The 21,128-nt window shown below is 34.7% G+C and overlaps 1 protein-coding gene across 1 annotated transcript in view; it reads left to right on the top strand.

The window, feature by feature from the left end:
- Positions 1-21,128, top strand: part of MPP7 (MAGUK p55 scaffold protein 7) — a 177,537-nt gene that overhangs the window by 75,021 nt on the left and 81,388 nt on the right. Inside the window, exon 6 of the mRNA XM_044678939.1 lies at positions 18,383-18,514. Within this exon, the coding sequence (XP_044534874.1) occupies positions 18,383-18,514 (132 nt within the window). The remainder of the gene's footprint in view (positions 1-18,382; positions 18,515-21,128) is intronic.

Genomic DNA, 21,128 nt, shown 5'->3' with positions numbered 1-21,128 from the left:
TTTTCAGTAGCACATGGTACCTATTCAAAACGAGCCTGTGGCATGTGTGCAGGAGGGGGAGGTCTTCTCAGTTCCTCCTCTCCATGTGCACCTGAGGATATTTCTCACATGACCTGCCTCTTTGCCTAGCAGTCCAGTGGGAACACTTCCTCCCTCCTGTGCCTGGGGTAAGGTAAGGGATAACGTGGCAGTTTGGGCACTTGGTCTCCAAAAGGTTTGTCATCAGTAAACTAGGCCATAAGTACATCACAGCCACCTGCAGAAAAACAGAAATAATAAATGCAACTTTTTCAAATCATAATACATCAAAAATTATAATCAATAAGGGTTCATGGAAAGGCAAAGTAAAAATTAATTGAAAACTAAATCCAGTTCTTCAAAATGGGAGAGTCAAAGAACAAATTGTAGAAACAATTGCTGATTTCATCAAAGAGAATGTCAGTGAGGAGGCAACATATCAAAATTTATGGGATACAGCCAGAGCAGTACTCAGGAGAAAATGTATATCCCTGAATGCCTATAGGAATAAAATTGAGAAAAAGCAGATCAATGAATTGGGCATGAAACTTAAAAAAAAAAAACAGAAAAGAAAAGAAACAAATTAAAAACCCCCAATTAAAGACTAAATTGGAAATCCTAAAAATCAAAGGAGAAATTAATAAAATTTTAAGTAAAAGAACTATTGAACTAATAAAAAGTCTAGGAGCTAGTTGTATAAAAAAATGAATAAAATAGATAGAGCATTAATTAATTTGATTTTAAAAAGGGAAGAAGAGAATCAAATTACCAATATCAAAAATGAAAAGGGTGATTTTCCCTCTGATAAAGAGGAAATTAAAGCAATCATTAGGAGCTATTTTGACCAATTATATGAAAATAAAATTTGCAAATCTAGATGAAATGGATGAATATTTACTAAAATGTAAATTGCCTAGATTAACAAAAGAGGAAATAGAATAATTAGATACTTAAAATAAAAATCCCTCCTTAGAAAAGAATTTGAATAAGCCATCAGTGAACTCCCCAAGAAAAAAATTGCCAGCACCAGATTCACAAGTGAATTCTACCAAAAGTTTAAAGAATTAATCCTGATACCATAGAAACTGGTAAAAAAAAAAAAAAAAAGCAAAGGAATCCTACCATGTACTTTTTATGACACAGATATGGTGCTGATACTTAAGCCATGAAGACCAAAAGGAGAGACGGGAAATTACAGACCAATTTCCCTAATGAATAGTGATGCAAAAATCTTAAATATTGGTACAAGACTACAAGTGTATCACAAGGATTATTTAGTTTAAACAGGTGGGATGCATACCAGAATTGCAAAGCTGGTTTAATTTTAGGAAAACTATCAGTATAGTTGACCATATCAATCAAACTAACAGAAATCACATTATTACCTCAATAGATGCAGTTTTAAATGACTTATAGCTGAGATAACTATCACAGTAATATAGAGATCCAACTAGAATAGGTTGGATTGTAATTGAGTATAATTACTAAATAATGATACCTGTTTTTCAGTACCAACTCACCAAACATGCAAGGATCATTAACAAAAATTGACTAGTAGTCACATGAGAAACAAAATAGTAGATCTAGATATTTTTAAAAATACTCATGAACTCTTAAAAATTTCCTCCAACATTAATGCACAATTAGTCAAGTAACTGCAACTCTCTCTCCACACCAAGTTATCCAGGAGACTCACTAAGTTAGTCCCAGTCTGATGAATAAGTAGAGAAGGCAATCTCTTATCATTAATATTCTATCAGCACCTCCCACCTCTGTCCTGCCAGGCCATACAACTGCTGGTATGGGCTAATGCTTCAGTATCCAATCAGCAATTTCTATGCTGTTTCTGCCATCTCTGCCAGAAAAACCTTCTTTGTCCCTGCTCTCAGCTCATCATTCTCTGGAAAAAAACTGCAGTACCCCATGCAAAAAAGATGGGTTTATAGGAAAGTAGATCCACATTCTTTCTGGGGCAATGGAATACACTGAAGAGAACCAGATTCTAGCTTGGACCAGTAACCCCTCTCCCAACCAAAGTCATTTGATGCAAGAGATTGAGGCCAGTGAAAAGTAATTGTCAATTTGTTGTGAACTTGAGGCAACTTTGAGTTCCAGCCTTCAGCACATCTCCCCACAAAGGAGAAAGAATCAGAAAGTGAGAGATACGAGGGAGAAAAACTCAAATTACCAAAGATCTCAGGCAGAGAAAAATTAGATTTCTTTTCCAACAGAAGAATAGGAATCACAAAACTGCACCACTTCACATTAACTCATAAGCTTCCATATTTCCACAACCAAATTTAGAGTCTTTGTCAAAGTAACATGCCATTGGTCATTGATCAAATGGTAGCTGTGAATGCAGAAGGTCTCAGGAAAGACTTGTCAATGTTTTCCTCAGCTGTAGGAGTTGACAGAGGGCTGGGTCTAGAGTTAGGAAGATTCATCTTCTTGAATTCAGATCTGGCCTCAGACACTTACTGTTTGACCCTAGGCAAGTCCATGTGTTTCCTCATCTGTAAAATGAACTGGAGAAACAAATGGTAAACCACTCTAGAATCTTTGCTAAGAAAACCCTAAATGGAGTCACAAAGAGTTGGATGCAACTGGAAAACAACAGTCACCTGAATGCGATTTCACCTTCTTCCTGGCCTCCAGCTAGACACCCAGTGCTGCAGTCTGAACTCCACAATGCCAGATCCATGCTGAGGAGCAGCCCATGCCTGCAAGATGTAGCCACTGCTTATTGTAGTATTTTTGTATTTTTAAGTCATTAAACATGTATGAAACTGTGCTACCATTTTTATTAGATTTCTCTCTTTTTTCCCCCAAAGGTATCACTGGTAAAGTTCTTGAGATTCGTGCCCCTAACCCCATTTTCCCCATAAACAATTTTTTTTTGCTTGATTTTTGCATAACTTGGTGCTTTGGGGTAATGCATCTGTTCCTGTATAGTAGAACTGACTGTATTTATTATTCTGGGAAAGGACATGTAATTCAGTTAATTTATGGTTCCAGTCACTGTTTCTGACTTTCAGAAAGTCCAAAGCAGTCCTCCCAACCTACCTTTGTTATACATGTGTTATCTTCTCCTCTTAGAAGTGTGAACTCCTTAAGGACTGGGACTGTTTTGCTTTCTACATTATCTCCTGCACTTAGCCTGGTGCCTGACACATACTGTATATTTAATAAATTATTTTTCATTTTTTCGTGACCGAGCTATTCTAAGAAACAGCTACAGATCAAATGAGAATCTATGTGGAAGTGCTGAGTAAAGATATCTTCCTTTTTTTGCTTGACAATCACTGAACTATCCAAAGAAAAAATCAGTAGGAGTCCAAGTTAAAATATATCTAATGAGGTTTGGGATTTTGAGAAAGGGATATGTGCATTTTTGATGAATACACTTACCATTTACTCCAACAGCATGAATAGAAAATGACTGGAATATCTCCTGAAATGTGTGAGGACACTTAGACTACAGACTCACTAGGAAAGAGTACAAAAGCTGCAGGGTGCATGCTGGAGTACCCAGACAAAGAGGGCAGAGTGCTGTGACATGGCATAAAGATGAGCCAGATGCATTTTGGAGGGGCCAAGGATGAAAACTGGTGTGCTCTGATAGGAAAAGAATAGAGAAGATGGAGGCCAGTAGCATGGAAAAAAGATGGCTAGAGTGCATGGGCAGAAGTATTCATTTGATTGCCTATAGGAAGATAAGCAGAGAGCATGTTTAATTACATATAATTTTCAAAATAATGGAGCATGTAAGTCTATTTAATTAATTTAACAAATTACAAGAGCTGTGGTTAAGTTCTACATTGTAGTTGATGAAAGATCATAGGATGCTCAAGAAGAAGACAGAAAAAGGAGAGAAATGTGAGGCTAGATACAGAAAGGGAAAGAAAATTATATTTACTTCATAAGTTACTTTAATATTAAATTTTCAGTAACATGATATTAAATAATATATTTTGGAACCAGCACTTAACAATAAATAATTCACTTTAAGTATTTATGTATTCTGTGTTAAAGGAGTATTGAACTGTACCTATATGCTTTTCAGTTATTGCTATATCTCTCTGTGAGTTCATTCCTAGAAGATTCATTTGTCAATGTGATTTCACTGATATACAGAACTTCCAAAGAAGAAACTCACTCTATGAATCCAAATGGGCAACTGTTCTGAAACTTAACAGCTGTACGTAGTTGCTTGGGCCTCCGAGAGGTTAAAAGACTTGCTTAGCACTTTGAAACTAGTTCTATATGTGTCAGAGTGAGGATTTAAACATGTTTTTCTGAGGCTGAGGCCAGTTCTGTATCCTCTACAGCATACCTTACTCTGAATTAATTGCCAAACATTCATTATGAACTTTTATCTCATCAGTAGGTTCACTCTTTTTTTTTTTAAAGGTGTGTCTGGAATTTATTTTTTTAAGCATTTATTAATATTCGTTTTTAACATGGTTACATGATTCATGCTCCTACTTTCCCCTTCACCACTCCCCCACACCCCCGACCCCCGCTCTCCCCTCACCCATGGCTGACACACATTTCCACTGGTTTTAACATGTGTCCTTGATCAAGACCTATTTCCAAATTGTTGATAGTTGCATTGGTGTGGTAGTTTTGAGTCCACATCCCCAATCATGTCCGCCTCAACCTATGTGTTCAAGCAGTTGTTTTTCTTATATGTTTCCTCTCCTGCAGTCCTTCCTTTGAATGTGGGTAGCGTTCTTTACCATAAATCCCTCAGAGTTGTCCTGGGTCATTGCATTGCTGCTGGTACAGAAGCCCATTACATTCAATTTTACCACAGTATATCAGTCTCTGTGTACAGTGTTCTTCTGGCTCTGCTCCTTTCACTCTGCATCAGTTCCTGGAGGTCTTTCCAGTTCACATGGAATTCCTCCAGTTTATTATTCCTTTGAGCGCAATAGTATTCCATCACCAGCATATACCATAATTTGTTCAGGCCATTCCCCAGTTGAAGGACATACCCTCCTTTTCCAGTTTTTTTGCCACCACAAAAAGCATGGCTATAAATATTTTCGTACAAGTCTGTTTATTTATGATCTCTTTGGGGTACAAACCCAACAATGGTATGGCTGGATCAAAGGGCAGGCATTCTTTTATAGCCCTTTGAGCATAGTTCCAAATTGCCAGCCAGAATGGTTGGATCAGTTCACAACTCCACCAGCAATGCATTAATGGCCCAGTTTTGCCACATCCCCACCAGCATTCATTACTCTCCCTTTCTTTCATTTTAGCCAATCTGCTAGGTGTGAGGTGATACCTCAGAGTTGTTTTGATTTGCATTTCTCTAATTATTAGAGATTTAGAACACTTTCTCATGTGCTTATTGATACTTTTGATTTCTTTACCTGAAAATTGCCTATTCATGTCTCTTGCCCATTTATCAATTGGGGAATGGCTTGATTTTTTATACAATTGATTTAACTCCTTGTATATTTGAGTAATTAGACCCCTGTCAGAGTTTTTTGTTATAAAGATTTTTTCCCAATTTGTTGTTTCCCTTCTGATTTTGACTACATTGCTTTTGTTTGTACAAAAGCTTTTTAGTTTAATATAATCAAAACCATTTAACTTACATTTTGTAATAAGTTCACTCTTAATTGATGGTGACCTCCTAGCTTATAATCACCTCCTTAAGCAGAAAGAAATGTCTTGTCTCTACATGCTTTTGGATTATTTATGATTTATATCTATGTTAAATTTATTTCCAAACCATTGCATAAAATTCTAAAGTCAGTACTATATGGGCAAGAAATTAAATTCAAGTGAGTGACTCACAGCTGTTTAATATAGTAACATTTGAGGATTATCAAAGGCTACGTATACTTTTTAAGAATAAGGCTTATTTGTATTGAAATATGCTTTTCAAAGGACAAGATGTATTGTGTTTATTATTAGCCTTTCTGGCTTTTAATTTGAAGAATTTAACTTCTTAGAAAAAAAGAAACCTTGAGGGCAAATAGGTTTCTCAGTGACAGAGAGCAAGGTCTGGTGACAAGAGGTCCTAGGTTCAAATGTGACCTCCAAACACTAACTGTGGGACCTGGGCAATCACTTAACCACTACTGCCTAGTTATTATTAATATATATATATGTAAATATATATATATATATGTACACACACATATACACACCACTTATATAAGGCAGAAGCCTTAAAATTAATTGATTATAAGATAAAGGTAAAGGTTTGGGGAAAAAAAAAGAAAACTTCATCTAAAGAAGAAATATTTTTGTTCTTAAATATTTTTCCCAATACATTAGATAAAACTGAAGCAATTACAAATTTGGATTTTAAACATTCCATTTTAAAAAAATTTTGATTGGAATTTGTTTCTCTAAACCAGACTTTTATAAGAAAATATTTAAATTTTTCATCCTTTAAATCTTTTTTATTGTTATATTTTTAAAATGATCTTGATTTTCAAGTCAGGCCCTCTCTTCTCCAGGACCAGAGAACCATTTCTTTTAACAAAGAACAAAAAAGGTTTGTTTTTTTTTCTGTGCCATTCCACAAAACTAATCAACATATTAATGATGCCTGAAAAGGATTGCAGTATTCCATACCCAGAGTCTAGTCTCCTACTTTTCTCCCACAAACCAATGAATTAAAGGAAGTATAATTTTCTTTTTTCTTCCTCAGTAGTACCTTAATCACCACAAGTATAGAATATTTGTTTATTGTTGTTTTCATTTATATTATTATGATCATTGTATATACTTTTTTCCTTGTTCCACCTACTTTGCATTGGTTCTACAAATCTTCCTGATTGCTTCTATATATTCTTCAGAGTTATTTATTATGGCAGAGTTGTATTCTATTCCCTTTTTATTCCATAGTTTGTTTAGCCATACTCCATTCAGTGTACTTTGTGTTTCCAGTTTTGTGTGGTTATCTAAAGTACTTGTATCAGTATTTTAGTATATATGGAACATGTTTAGAATTTATGTCTAATGATGGAATCTCTGGGTCCATAAGATATGGGCATTTTAGTTACTTAGCAAATGTTAAAATTGCTTTCTAATAGCTGGACCAATTCACACTTTTGCCAATATTTCTCAAAAGAATAAAGATTAACCTAAATAATGAAAGTATATTAATGTTAGGTCATGTTAGTAATAAAAATGACAAGATAACAATTAATTTACAGGTTTTGTTTTTTTTTGGCCAGTCAACAAGCATGTATTGTGCTGTTTGCTAGGCACTGGTGTAAGTGGTAAGGGGAATATAAAGGAGGAAAAAAAACCTCAAAAACAAATCAATCCTTGTTCTCTATAAGCAAAGTAAATCCAAGGAAAAGAAGTCTAGGAAAGGCTGCATGCAGAGATGAACATGTACTGATGATCAAGGACGGTGCTAAGTGCTGCCAATAGAAAGAAAGGCAGAATGACTGTTCATTAAGTTAAGGAGTTTGCATTCAAATGTATATATCCCAATACCTACGTATATGTGAAACAGGAAAGGGGAAGGTGATTTTAGAAGGAAAGTGCTAGCAGTAAGGGGAATTGGAAGAGGCTTCTTGGAGAAGAGGTGATTGGAGATAAATTTGTAAGTCATGAAAAGTTAGGAGATGGAGAGTGAGCATTCTAGACAAAAACTGGCGAGATGGAATGCCTTGCAGGAGGAACCAATGGTAGGGCGATGTTGCTGGATTGTTGAGTAGACAGAGGGGAATAAATGATAAGAAGACTGGAAAGAAGCAGTTAGACTTTGACAATCTTAAACTGCCAAAAACGTTTTTGTGTTTGATCTTATGATCACAGAACCAGTGCCTTTTTGGGCACGGTTGGTTGACATATTCTGACTTTTAAGTGTAGGAGATTCATTTTGGCAGTGAAGCAAAGGATAAATTAAATTTGAGAGATACTGGAGGCATAGGGACCAATGAGAAGATGTTTGCAAAAATCTTGGTGAGAGAAGACAACAGAGCCTTTATTTTTGTAGAAGTTGTGTGAATGGAGAAAAGGAGACATATACAAAAGACATGAAAGTATAAATGACACAATTCAACAACAAATTTGGCCCTGTGTGATGAATTTGAGGAATTGAGGATGACACAAGGGTGTTGAACCTCTGGCTTTTGGCGTTAAACAAAAAGTTAAGGAAGAGTTAGGGGAGAGAGGTGTAGCTGATGAATTATGTTTTAGATTTGAGATTTAGTGCTATTTAATTTGAACTCACAGGATGTTACTTTCATTTGATCCACCAGCTTTGAAAAATTAAATTTGCCTCTCCATGAACCTAATTAATTATAATTTTTATATTATGATTTGAAAAAGTTACATTTATTATTTTTGCTTTTCTGCATTTTTTTGCAATGTTTTTATGTCCTAGTACATGGTTGATCTTTGTGTATGTACAATGTACTGCTGAAAAGAAGGTCTTTTCCTTTTTATCCCTGTTCAGTTTTCTCCAGATAGCTATTAACTCTAATTTTTCTAACATTTTATTCACTTTCCTTACTTCTTTTTTTAATTTAATTTTTGGTTCAATTTATCTAGTTCTGATAGGAGATGGTAAAGATCTCCCACTGGTATTATTTTACTATATTTTTCTTCTTTAAGCTCCTTTAGTTTCTCCTTTAGAAATCTGAATGCCATTTGGTGCATAAATGTTTAGTATTGATATTACCTCATTTTTATATTAATTTTTAGCAAGATGTAATTTCCTTGTCTCTTTTATTAATCAGATCAATTTTTATTTTAGCTTCGATATCATGATTGCTACTCCTGCTTTTTTTTTTACTTTAGATGATGCATGATAAATTATGATCCAGCCTTTTACCTGTGTTACCCTGCCTAAAATGTGTTGTTGTTTTTTTTTAAAACCCTTACCTTCCATCTTAGAATCAATACTGGGTATTGGTTTTAAGGCAGAAGAGTAATAAGGACTAGGCAATGGGGGTTAAGTGACTTGCCCAGGGTCACACAGCTGGGAAGTGTCTGAGGTCAGATTTGAACCCAGGACCTTCTGTCTCTGAGCCTGACTCTCAACCCACTGTTGTAATTATAAATAAAAGAGACTGATATTAAAAGAAGAAGTAATATTTTAATTATGGCCATGTTGGCAGAATAAAATCAACCACGTGCCTGCTAAGATCTAATTCAAATCGCCTACCATTCCTTCTGTCACCTCTCCTACATAAACCAAAAGCCACAAGTCACCAAAGAGAGAAGTCTCAAGCCTTACCTCCCAATTTAAGCTACGTTTTACGTTCGTTCACGTCAAGACGGGAAACCCATTGAATCATGAAAAATGTAGTTTCAAAGTCTCCTAAAAGTCCACAGGAAGTTTGTTATATATCTAAATATCTAAAAATGAGCCCCCCAAATTCCAAATAACACACCACTGAGTCACCCATATGCCCCTCAGATGTGTTTCTTATTAGCAGCAGATAGTAGGATTCTGGTCTTTATCCACTCTGCTATCTTCTTTCATTTTATGGGTGAGTTCATCCTATTCACATTCAGAGTTATGATTACTAATTGTGTATTGCCCTCCATCTTATTTTCCCCTTTTGATCTTGCTCTATTCCCTCCTCACTAGTATTTTGTTTTTTTATCACCCCCCCCCCCACACACACACACACACATCCCCATCCCTTCAGTTACTTCCCCCATCCCTTTTCTTATTCCCCTTCTACTTCCTCTGTAGGGTTACATATAATTCTATACTCCACTGAGTATATTTGTTTTTCCCTCTCTGGACCAGTTAAGATGAGAGCAAAGTTTAAGCATTTCCCGTCACCACCCTTATCCTTCCCTTCCCATAATGATTTTTCATGCCTCTTTATGTTTTTAAGTTTACCCCATTCTATGTTTCCCTTCCTTTTTTTCCTTTCCTCTTTTTCACCCCTTGATTTTTTTACATATCATGTCATATTCATATATATCATGCATACATATTTCATATTATCACATTTACATGCACATCATATAACAATCAACTTACTTCTTCACCCTAATTCTAAGTATATTCCTTCTATATGCTCTACTACTAAGAATAATTTTTGAGAATTATAGATATCCTTCTTCCATGTAGAAATATAAACATTTTGATCTTAATACATCCTTAAATTTTTTCTGTCCTTATTTACATTTTTAAGCTTCTCTTGGATCTTGTGTTTGGACTTCAAATTTTTTGTTTAGTTCTGCCTTATTCCTCAGGACGTTAATTTTTATTTGGAGGAACTGGAATTTCACCAGATATTAGAGTGGGGAGAAAGAATGAAAGTGCACTAGAACTTCAAGACCTCACATTTTACTCTAAAACAGCAATCAAGAGTAGTTTAATAGAACAGACTAAATAAAACTGAATTCAATAGCAGTATGTTCAATAAATGTCAGAATATATGTTGGGAGTTTCCTGTTTGATAAGAATGTTTAAGAAAACTAGAAAACAGAATTAAATTTAGACCCACATTTACAATGTATGCCATTATAAGCTCAAATTGTTTGATTTGAATCTTTTAAAAATCGTAACATTAAAAAGATTCAGATGAAAACTTGATTAAATAATTTTGATAGTTATGACTTAGGGAAATTTATCCTCCCCTCAGAGCCTTGAACATTGTATTAACCTAGTGTTAATTTATAAATCATCATTAATAAATATATTCCTAACATGTTGTTCATACTGAAAAGATTCCCTTTTTTTGGTTGCTGCCAGTAACATCTAATCAATGTGAATAATGTCAAATTGATGGTTTGGTAAAGCCTGCTCTAATGGTAATACCTATATTTTATAACAAGAACTTTAATTTTCTTTAAAATGTTTTTCTGTAAGTTGGATTTTATTTATGGAATATTTATCTGTTTGAATATTTCTCATGACTATTTTAACTTTTCTAGTCTACTCAGAAATGATTTATTTACCTGTGATTCTCTAAAATATTATTGAGATCACATTTTATTTTTATGTATTTTGTGTCTTCCATTAACTGTTATATTAAATGAATTTTAACATAACTGACAAATTTCCTTTGTTTATTACATCAGATTTAGAGAGGAAGGAATTTTTTATTCTTAGTTTAAAAAATCTAAATGTATATTTAATTTTTTCAGTGAAAATATAAAATGTTTAATCATAGAAAATAGAATTTTAAAGCTAGAAATTATTATAAACAGCATCTCAGAGAAGCATTGTGGTTCAGTTCAAAGTATCCTGGATTTAGAGTCAGAAGACTTAGCTTCAAATTCTTGCTCTTATCTGTGTGACCTTTGGCAAATGTTTTAATCTCTCAGTTGCCTTAATTTACTGATTTGTAATGTGAGAGAGTTGGATTAAATGGTCTCTGAAGTCCCTCCTAGTTTCAAACTTCAGTTGAATTGATCTTATTACCTAATTATATCTTCCTAGATTTTACAAATGAGGGATTAGATAGCCAAAGAGTGTAAGAAACTTGCCCAAGTTCAGAAAAATGACTCAATTGATATGTCCCCCAAAATATTAATAGGGCAGTTAGGTGGCACATTTATCTTCCTGAGTTCAAATCTGGCCTCAGAAACTTGCTTCAGTTTGCTTATCTGTAAAATGAGCCAAAGAAGGAAATGGCAAACCACTCCAGTATCTTTGCCAAGAAAACCCCAAATGGTGTCATGAAGAGTAAGACTTGATTGAAACAACTGAACAACAACAAAATAAAAAAAGCAGCTTTTAAAAAATTGAAATAGAACTATTATGATGATTTTTTTCGCTTCTCTGACAAAATAGCCATTATTCTTTCCCTCCTCTAAAATAAGTAAAACTTTTTATTTAAAAGTGTTAGATAGTCACCTAACAGTAACATGACCACAAATTATTTCCTAATGAATAAGTAGTCAAAGAATCTGAACAAATTCTTCTCAGAAGAAAAAAATTCAGTTAGCCATCTTTAGTGCTCCAAATCAATAGTAAGGGGCATACAAAACAAAATTATTCTGAGATTGCAACTTGTAAGCCAGCAAATTGGTAAAGATGACAAAGGATGGGAAATACTCACACCAGAGGGCACTTACATATTTATCACGCTGGCTACATATAATGTTTTAAGGGGAAATGTTAACAGTTCATACGCACTGCATTTCATTAGCTTGAGTTTGAAAGTCAGGGGCCAAGCATTCACTGCATGCTGTACTAAAGTAAAAAGTGGAATCATTCTCCCCTTCTAGCACATTCCATCATTATCTAAATTAATAGTGTAATATGATAATTCAGGGAGGCAAAGGAGTATATGTATTTCAAATCAGATTTTTGTAGAAACAAAATTAAGATTAAAAGCTTAAGTTGTAAATTTAAACACTTTTTGGGGAAAGTATTTGTCTACACTGACTCATTTTTAAGGTATTCAGAGAGCTATCATTCACCATATTTGCATTTAGTGCCTTCTTTTTTTATTATTAACAATGATTTTTCATATATCTTTAAATGATATATGAAAATAAATAGAATTATTAGGCTCAGTTTGTAGTGTTAACATCTTGATGATTCATTCAAATGTTCTTTCATTGTCTTTGCCAAACCAGCCAGTTTTTTTCTTTATATAAATAAAGCCATAGGAAAGTTTTCCTTTTTGATACTTTTTTTTCAGCATTGAGTTTAGAGAAAAATCTTCATCAAATTCAGTGAGTTAGTCTTGATTCTACTTTTGTTTGATGATAGATCCCATTTGGTTTCCAGGGATCTGTTCTAAAGAAATACCTTTAAAATACATCCAAACCCAATTGAAACCAAAGGTTGCCTGTGACCTACAATTTCTGGCTTTAAAAAGAAGTAATGGTTTACCAAACATCTTCATTGGGGAATTCTAGGTTTTTGTTTTTGGCAGGACAAGCTCAGTAGATAAAGTGACACATTTTGTTTATATTCCGTGGAGTCCAACTTGTGTAGAAATCATAGCCTATTATATTTTAAGTCAGAAGGCTATTCTACTTATTATAAAGTTTTTCTAGCAGACAGATTTGTCTGATTATGCTCTAAAAGCAGAATCATAGACTTATAGCTGGAAGGAACTCTGGAGAGGCCATATTGTCCTACATTTTACAGATGAAGAAACAGGTCAGAGAAGGTTAAATGGCTTGGGATTTAAATTCAGATCTTTTGAGGAGGAATTTCTTCCCTATATCTCTTTACAACATTCATCCATTCCTGATTATGTTCTTGGGGGCCTTTACCTCCTCTGCCAAATGAAGGCCCTTTGTCATATCATCCCTTTTTCCACCTCCAAAAATCAGTCATTGCCTTGGTTTTTTTTTTTTTTTTGGTTTGTTTTTATTTTTTTAAACTCTTACCTTTTGTCTTAGAATCAATATTGTGTATTGGTTCCAAGGCAGAAGAGCAATGAGAAAAAGAAGAAGGCAATAGGCCCAGGGAGCCACAGTTAGGAATGTGTGAGATCAGATTTGAACCCAGGACCTCTCATCTCTAGGCTTGGCTCTCAATGCACTGAATACCTTAGGTGTCTCCAATCATTTCTTTTTTCACATTATCCCCTCTGTGAAATAAACTATTAGAAACTGGGAGAATGAAGAAGCTTTATGAGATTTATTGGTCAAAAATTATTTCTTGGTAAAATGTAAGCTGTTTCTGTGATATAAGGAACCATATATCGAAAAAGAAAAGGTCACAATAGAGGGGAGAGGGAAGTGTTGTTAAGTTTCCATCTGGAGGAATAAATTAGCTTCATCCAGTTTTATGAGCATGTTGCTTACTGTTATGGACCTGCAGAACAACTATAATATGGAGTTGACTCTACGGGGTTTTAAGCCAGGAGACTGTGTGGGTCTGATGATCACATGTCTCATTTTCTATTTCCTTGAAATTCTTCAGTACAACAGGTATATTCATCACTTAAGGTCAGTAGATGTATGATTTCCATTTAGGAATTGCCCTTTTTGGAAAGGAAATCTGTATTTTGAGGGATTCAAATTTACTCTAGTCAAAACAGGAAAACAGACTATAAGATGAATATTAGCTAACTATAAATTTTTGCCTGCTAAGAGCGTAAGTACAGCAGAGAGACTAACGTAGAACAATACACACACACATACAGAGGAAAAAGTACAACAGTATGCAATTACATGTAATCAAGAATGTTGAATATTAATATTGAAATTTATCCAGAGGTTTTGTTTTGTGTGTGCTATAACAATTACTCATTTGATAAATGAATACTGCCTTGAGCTAGATATTGTTTTTCTTTTCTTTATTTCTTAAACCCTTATCTTCAGTCTTGGAATCAGTACTGTGTATTGGCTCCAAGGCAGAAGAGTGGTAAAGGGTAGGCAATGGAGGTCAAGTGACTTGCCCAGGGTCACATGGCTGGGAAGTGTCTGAGGCCAGATTTGAACTTAGGACCTTCCATCTCTAGGCCTGGCTCTCAATCCACTGAGCTACCCAGCTGCCCTCTGGTGCCTTTTGATTATATTTGACCATGAGGATTTTGAAATAGCAGCATTTTTCCAGTTCATCAGATTATTGTTTTAAATGACATTCTTTTAAATTAATACGTACTGTAAAATGATGTTTATATGTTTGTTCTGAGTTGCTTAAAGAAAAATTTTTAGGACAGTGTGAGAAATAGAACTACTAAAATTAAATGAGATTTCCTTATTTGAAATATTTTTCCTCATGTTACTTTTGATCTCATTATTAGCTCACTGAATAAATTTGCTCAATTTCATATTGTAAGGATGGGATTTATGCAAGGGGGATGGGACAAAAGGAGCCTGAGATAGTTGCTGACAGTTGAGACCAGAAGGAATTCTGGGAAGTGTCTCTGGGGAAGAAGGAGAGGAGAGGTCTTAGGGCAGAGGACTGGGAGGAGAGAGAGGAGGACAACCCAGCTTAGATCCAGTCCTGAGGGCTTCCTGAGGATCATTCTTTGGAAACTGAAACTCTGATTCCCTGAACAAAACGATTCCTTTGCATCTCACCCATCAAGGCTTCAACAATTGTGTCAGCTAAATTTGGACTCCATCTTGGGAGCGATCCCTTAGTCTCCTTCTCCCATTCCCCAACCTTGCTGAGAGAGCCTTTTACAGTCAAACCTTAAATTATAGGAAAGGATAGAAATAGAGAAACAGAAGGAGAAGGAGCGAGGGGAGAAGCTTAGATGAGGGAACCACTAGGGATCCCACCCAAGTGATGGACCCCCATAGCAGTAGCGAAGAGGGCACCCCAAAATCCCTCTGCCCTTCAACCCTTTTCCCATTTTCTGATTTGCAAATAATAAAAGCCATTCATTAGTCAGATAGCATTCCAAAGTACCTGAGAGACAACAAAGGAGAGGTTTTTAAAACATATGGGTTTTTAAAATATGATTCTTAGAAGTGCAACATATTGTAACATTATTGTATTTTCTTGATTAATGGTTAAAATTCTAAGCAATTTTTAATACATATTATCAGCAGACTTCTGTTTTTGCATATATGTATCTATGTATGTATTATGTATCTTGGCTTTAGTATGAATTAAATTTTTTTGTGCCTGTTTTCCCTCAAAGCTAATCAATAGTAATTAGTTCTGGAATATTTTCATGGCTTTGACCTTGGTTTACTAAAATTTCATGTTAGAAGTCTGACTTGGCACTATCTTGTGATGAAAATATAACTGACTACAATATCATAAGACTCATTGTTACAGTGGGGAACTTTCTTTACCAACATTAAAAAAATATTTAAGTTGTGTGGAAAAGGTCTTTTTAATTACTTTCTTTCATATCTCCTACTCTCTTTTCCTTTGAATTGAAAAATTATTAATGTAGACCCTTATTAAAGGGAACCAAATCACAAGAAAGTGCTTATTTGATACAAAAAACAAAATCAAAGAATGCCTATTATTAATTAATAATTAATAAAATATTAATATTAAAGTATTTTTCTAATTAAAACAAATCTATTATTTCATATTTTATATCAGTGAATTCAAATAAAATACAGAAACAAATATGGTTTCTGAAATATATAATTACACAGGGGCATTATGATACTATGTTGCTTTTTAAATCACATTGTTTTCCTTCTAATGAAACAAAAATGCAATTATTAGCAGTGTTTGAGTGTATAAAATAATAAGCATACTGAATTTCTGTTTTTTTCCTTTATCTTTTTCTTTATGGGAATTGTATCCTGACTTTTCAGTTATGTAATTATTAAAATTAACTTCAAATAATGTTTAAATTTAACAAAGAATTTCTATGATTTAAAACCATAGGATTTGCCTAGACCAGTAATGGGCAAACTATGGCCCGAGGGCCAGATGCAGCCCCCTGAAATGTTCTATTAACCTGTGACATTATTCCTAATCTGATGAATACAATGAGGGAAACTTTGAAAGAGTTGCCTCAGAAACAGACTGACAGATGAGCATTTCCTTTCCTTTCGCTCCCTCTTTAAAAATTTTGCCCATCACTGGCCTAGACTTTACTAAAACCAACAATCATTTGTATTTCTTAGAAGCTTATAACCAACAACAACTTATAACTATGTGATGAATTTTGGGGCCATGGTGACTCAGGAAACTAATTTTTATATTGGAGACTTAGTACTATCTTGGCCAGACTGGAATTACAGTTACTACTCACAGCTCTATTCCACTTCTTGGACTTGAGCCAGTTTGCCCCTGGTTAAGTGGCCTGGTGGCCACCTGCTCCAAAGTTCTCACCATAGTGGTGCCCGATGTAGTACAGAAATCTCATTAGCCTAGAGTCCCTTGCTGCTATGAATCCTTAAGCTCAAGGTCTTTACCAGCCTCCAGGCATATGCCACTATGCCCAACATTTGAAAAAATACAGAATAGCCCTTTTGGACACTGTGGCAAAGTGGATAAGGTGCAAGACTTGGATTCAGAGAAAAGTGGGGTGAATATGTGGAACCAGCAGTGGTAAGGATAGCCAGGGACTTATCATCATCTAGGAAAAGCCAGTTTGAGGCATTAGCATAGTGTCTGACTCACAGTAAGCAGTTAATAAATGTTTATCAACTGACTAGTTATGTTAGGACATAGATGTAAGAGAGGAAAAGATCCAAAATGAAAGAAAGTTTGTGAACTATGCATTAAAAGTACCAAAGGGCACAGTGGAAGGATCAAACAGATTTGAAGTAAGCCATCAGTTATTTTGAGGAAGAATGTTCCTTGGATGGGGGAGTAAGGGAGTACAGGTGTCCTCCCTGTTGTGTAATGGGACAAGGCTGAGTGTCGAGTATCAGTGAGTATGAAGAGATCAGCTGAAGAAAAGAGACACCCCCCCCCCCATCACCCTGTAATACCCTCTGCCACACTCCGTGAGATCTTGGCATAGACTGCCTTTTCCCTGGCTCTTAGTAGGTGGTATTGCTATGTCCTGAGTGACTCTGGGAAACCCAAGCTGGACGTGCTGTACCCTAGAGTGTCCAGGAGTATTGCTGTGGTCCAAAAGGTAGATCATGAGCTGAACAGATCCTAATGACATTACCATTTGGTGTCCTCCGTTAGCCTAAGCTGTAGATTTTTTTTGGCTAAATCCTTTTACAATGAATACTTGAATTGTATACCTCTCCCTATAATTAAAACATTTTGGAGCTGAATTGTAAATTGTCTTTAGGGGCTATCTATACAAATTTATATAATTACAACTTATAATAAACCATTTGACTTTTAGTATTCCTTTTAAATATTTTTGGATGGCATCTAAGATTAACTCACATAATATTGAATTTAAGGTTCTTGGGGTATTTCCAAACCATAGCTTATTCCATACTGTTGATGCTTTGTTGGATTTGGGGAGTGGGAAATGAAATTTGGTCACTAAAGTCTTTAATATGTTATTTCAATATAGCCTCCTCACCCCAGTCTTTGCCCAAATTTTTAAAACACTCCATATCTGTAATGTTATTTGATTGGAGAGAACTTACAATGTCTCTTTAAGGAAGTATACCTAAGTTCTCAATAGTATCGTGTGGTACAGTAGAAAAAAGCACTGGTTTAGAAACCAAAAGACCAGGATCCCACCTTCTGCTTACTACCTATGTGACCTGATGCTAGTTCCTTAACTTCTTGGTTAAGTGGACTTATTTCACAATGAATCAATAATAATGAATGAAAAAGTTTATTATACTGTTACTATATAAGTGTTTATTACACTCTAGATGACTTCTAAAGTCTCTTCCACTAGATCTATGATTCTATGAAAACTATAGGGAACCAAACCCTCCAGAACCCTCATGGTGGATGTCTTAGGATGATTTATTGCAATAAAATTTCATTTAAAACTATTTTGTTTCTTGTGGAGTTTGCTTTAATGTGGTATTTTTTTTTCTGCTTGAAAGTTGACATCCGACTAACATTTAAATAATTTTTTTGAAATTTTTGTAGGCTTTACTCTCTGTACATGACACTGTGGCCCAAAAGAATTATGATCCTGTATTACCTCCTATGCCTGATGATATTGATGATGAGGAAGACTCAGTAAAAATCATCAGATTGGTCAAAAACAAAGAACCACTGGTAAGTTTGTCATAGAATTTATTAGTGAGATAAAAACAGAGCTCATGGAAAAGTTAGCTCCAAAGGTGGTTTTCTTTTTTCCCATTTTGACTTAATGCTGCTATGCTATATTTTCTTTAGAACTATGTAATTTCTAAAAAAATAATCATAATTCTCATTTCTCTACTGCTTTGAAGGCTGCAAAACACTTTTTTCACAACTTTAAATGGTACCGGTTTTGTTATTTACAATTTTATCAATGAGGAAACAGGTTCAGAAAGCTTATAGTATGTCTCCTGGGTCACACAGTTAAGAAGACTGAAAAAGGAGCATTTGAATTTAACTAGTCTCTTGATTCCTAGAGACATTTGCTTTTCCATTAGACTAAAACCAGACACTTAAAATTGTGATTGATGGATATCTTAAAAAATCAAGCAATTAGCTTCACATCCTTGTTATTGTCTATGTTTACTAGCACTTTTTAGAAATCTATAGGCTATTTAACTGGCATCCGATTTGATTATCCTTTTCCCTCCTACCATGATATCATGTCACTAGATTGTTTTTTTTAATGTCATTGATTTTATTATTTTAAAAATGCTATTTTTTAAATGAATTTTACTACAGACTAAGAACTAGAAAGCTTTGAAAAGTCTGGAAAGTATTTGTGAAAGAATATATAGGGATATTCTGTAAGGGTTATTAAGTAGGAAAAGTTGCTTATTTTTTATTAGTGACATGGGTAGGATTAAAATATTAGGTAAAGATATTAAGAAGAGAATTTAAACTACTGGAATTAAATTAGGAGTCATTAGTAAATTTTAAAATTAATTTTTATCTGTTGACTTGGAAAATATTTTATAGATCAGCTTTGAGCCAGTGGCCTCAAGTGAAGATGATTTTAATGAAGAAAATCATATACCACTGGTTATAGATTTTAAATGTCAAATCTGTGACCCAATTTCAGAATTTTATAAAAGACACAGAGATTTAGCCAAATATTTATTTTTTTACTTTTATTGTATTGTTATTTATTTTGATAATTATTTTCCACTTTTTTATATTTTTATTTTTATTTTGAGTATTTTCCCATAGTTATATGTTTCATGTTCTTTCCCTCTCCCCAAATCCACCTAACCCCCCTTAGCCAATGCACAGTTCCACTGGGTTTTACATGTATCATTGATTAATACCTAATTCCATATTATTGATAGTTATCTTTTAGTGTCTTCATCCCCAATAATATCCCCATCAGCCCATGTGTTCAAGCAGTTGTTTTTCCTTTGTGTTTCTCCTCCCACAGTTCTTCCTCTGAATGTGCCTTTATTTTCTTTCTCATAAGTTCCTCAGCCTTGCTCTGGATCATTGCATTGCTGCTAGTAGAGAAGTCTGTTATGTTCGATTTTACCACAGTGTATCAGACTCTGTGTACAATGTTCTTCTGGCTCTGCTCCTCTCACTCTGCATCAATTCCTGGAGGTCTTTCCAGTTCACATGGAATTCCTCCAGTTCATCATTCCTTTCAGCACAATAGTATTCCATCACCAGCAGATACCACAGTTTGGTCAGCCATTCCCCAATTGAAGAATATTCTTTCATTTTCCAATTTTTTGCCACTACAAAGAGCAAGGCTATACATATTTTTGTATAAGTCTTTTTCGTTATTATCTCTTTGGGGTATAAACCAAGCAGTGCTATGGCTGGATCAAAAGGCAGATAGTCTTTTAAAGCCCTTTGAGCATAGTTCCAAATTGCCATCCAGAATGGTTGTTTATCAAATATTTAAAAGAGCACCATGGAGATAGACTGACTTTTGCTCTTCTAGATACCAGACAATATTCTGTATGATTAAAGAATGCAGAAAGCATCTGGGAAATATACACACAGACACATTATGTACATACACACACATATAATATCAAAGCATGGTATTCCCCCTGACTCAGGGAGCCTATTTTGTGATCCCTTACACTAGTTGAGGTATGGGTCTGATTAAAACAGTACTAGGACCAGACAGCATTAAATATTGGTTTAAGAAGAAGTTCAATTCCAGAGGGACATATTTTACTGTGTATTTTGAATATTGTCACATCAGAAGTTACATCATGAAGGAGTACCATCCATATACAATTATTTTAATTTACAGAAAAGTGATAGGCACAGGCCTATTTTCCCATGGGTAATACCATGGGTTAAGAGAGCTATGTTTCTGTCTTCTCTAAAAGACTCATCAATTGGTGTATAATAAAAGGAAGCATAAGCAGGAGTCCAAAGGGCTTTCATGCCTCATGGCAGTGGGCATCATTTCCTTTTCCATTTCATCTTGGAAGAAACCAAGCATAAAAGGAAAATATGTGGGGTGGGATGTCGTGGCTCTTTTTAACTGATGTCAGATTCGCACAAAGGGGAAGTTAGTGTTAACTGAAAGATTCTACTGACACAACATGACAAATAAGCACACAAGAGATGATCTTACACTAGGCACTAGCATGCAGGCGGGGATGAGACAGAAATGTCCTCCTGACCCCATAATTTTTTAGCAGTACTAGAATTGATATCACAAGCCCTAACAAGCACAGCAAAAAATAAACAAACAAATAAATAAATGAAAAGAAATGAAAAGAAAAGAAAAGAA

The sequence above is a fragment of the Gracilinanus agilis genome, chromosome 5, assembly GCF_016433145.1.
Source record: "Gracilinanus agilis isolate LMUSP501 chromosome 5, AgileGrace, whole genome shotgun sequence".
Classification (NCBI taxonomy): Eukaryota; Metazoa; Chordata; class Mammalia; order Didelphimorphia; family Didelphidae; genus Gracilinanus; species Gracilinanus agilis.
This window is presented reverse-complemented; position numbering and strand designations above follow the sequence as displayed.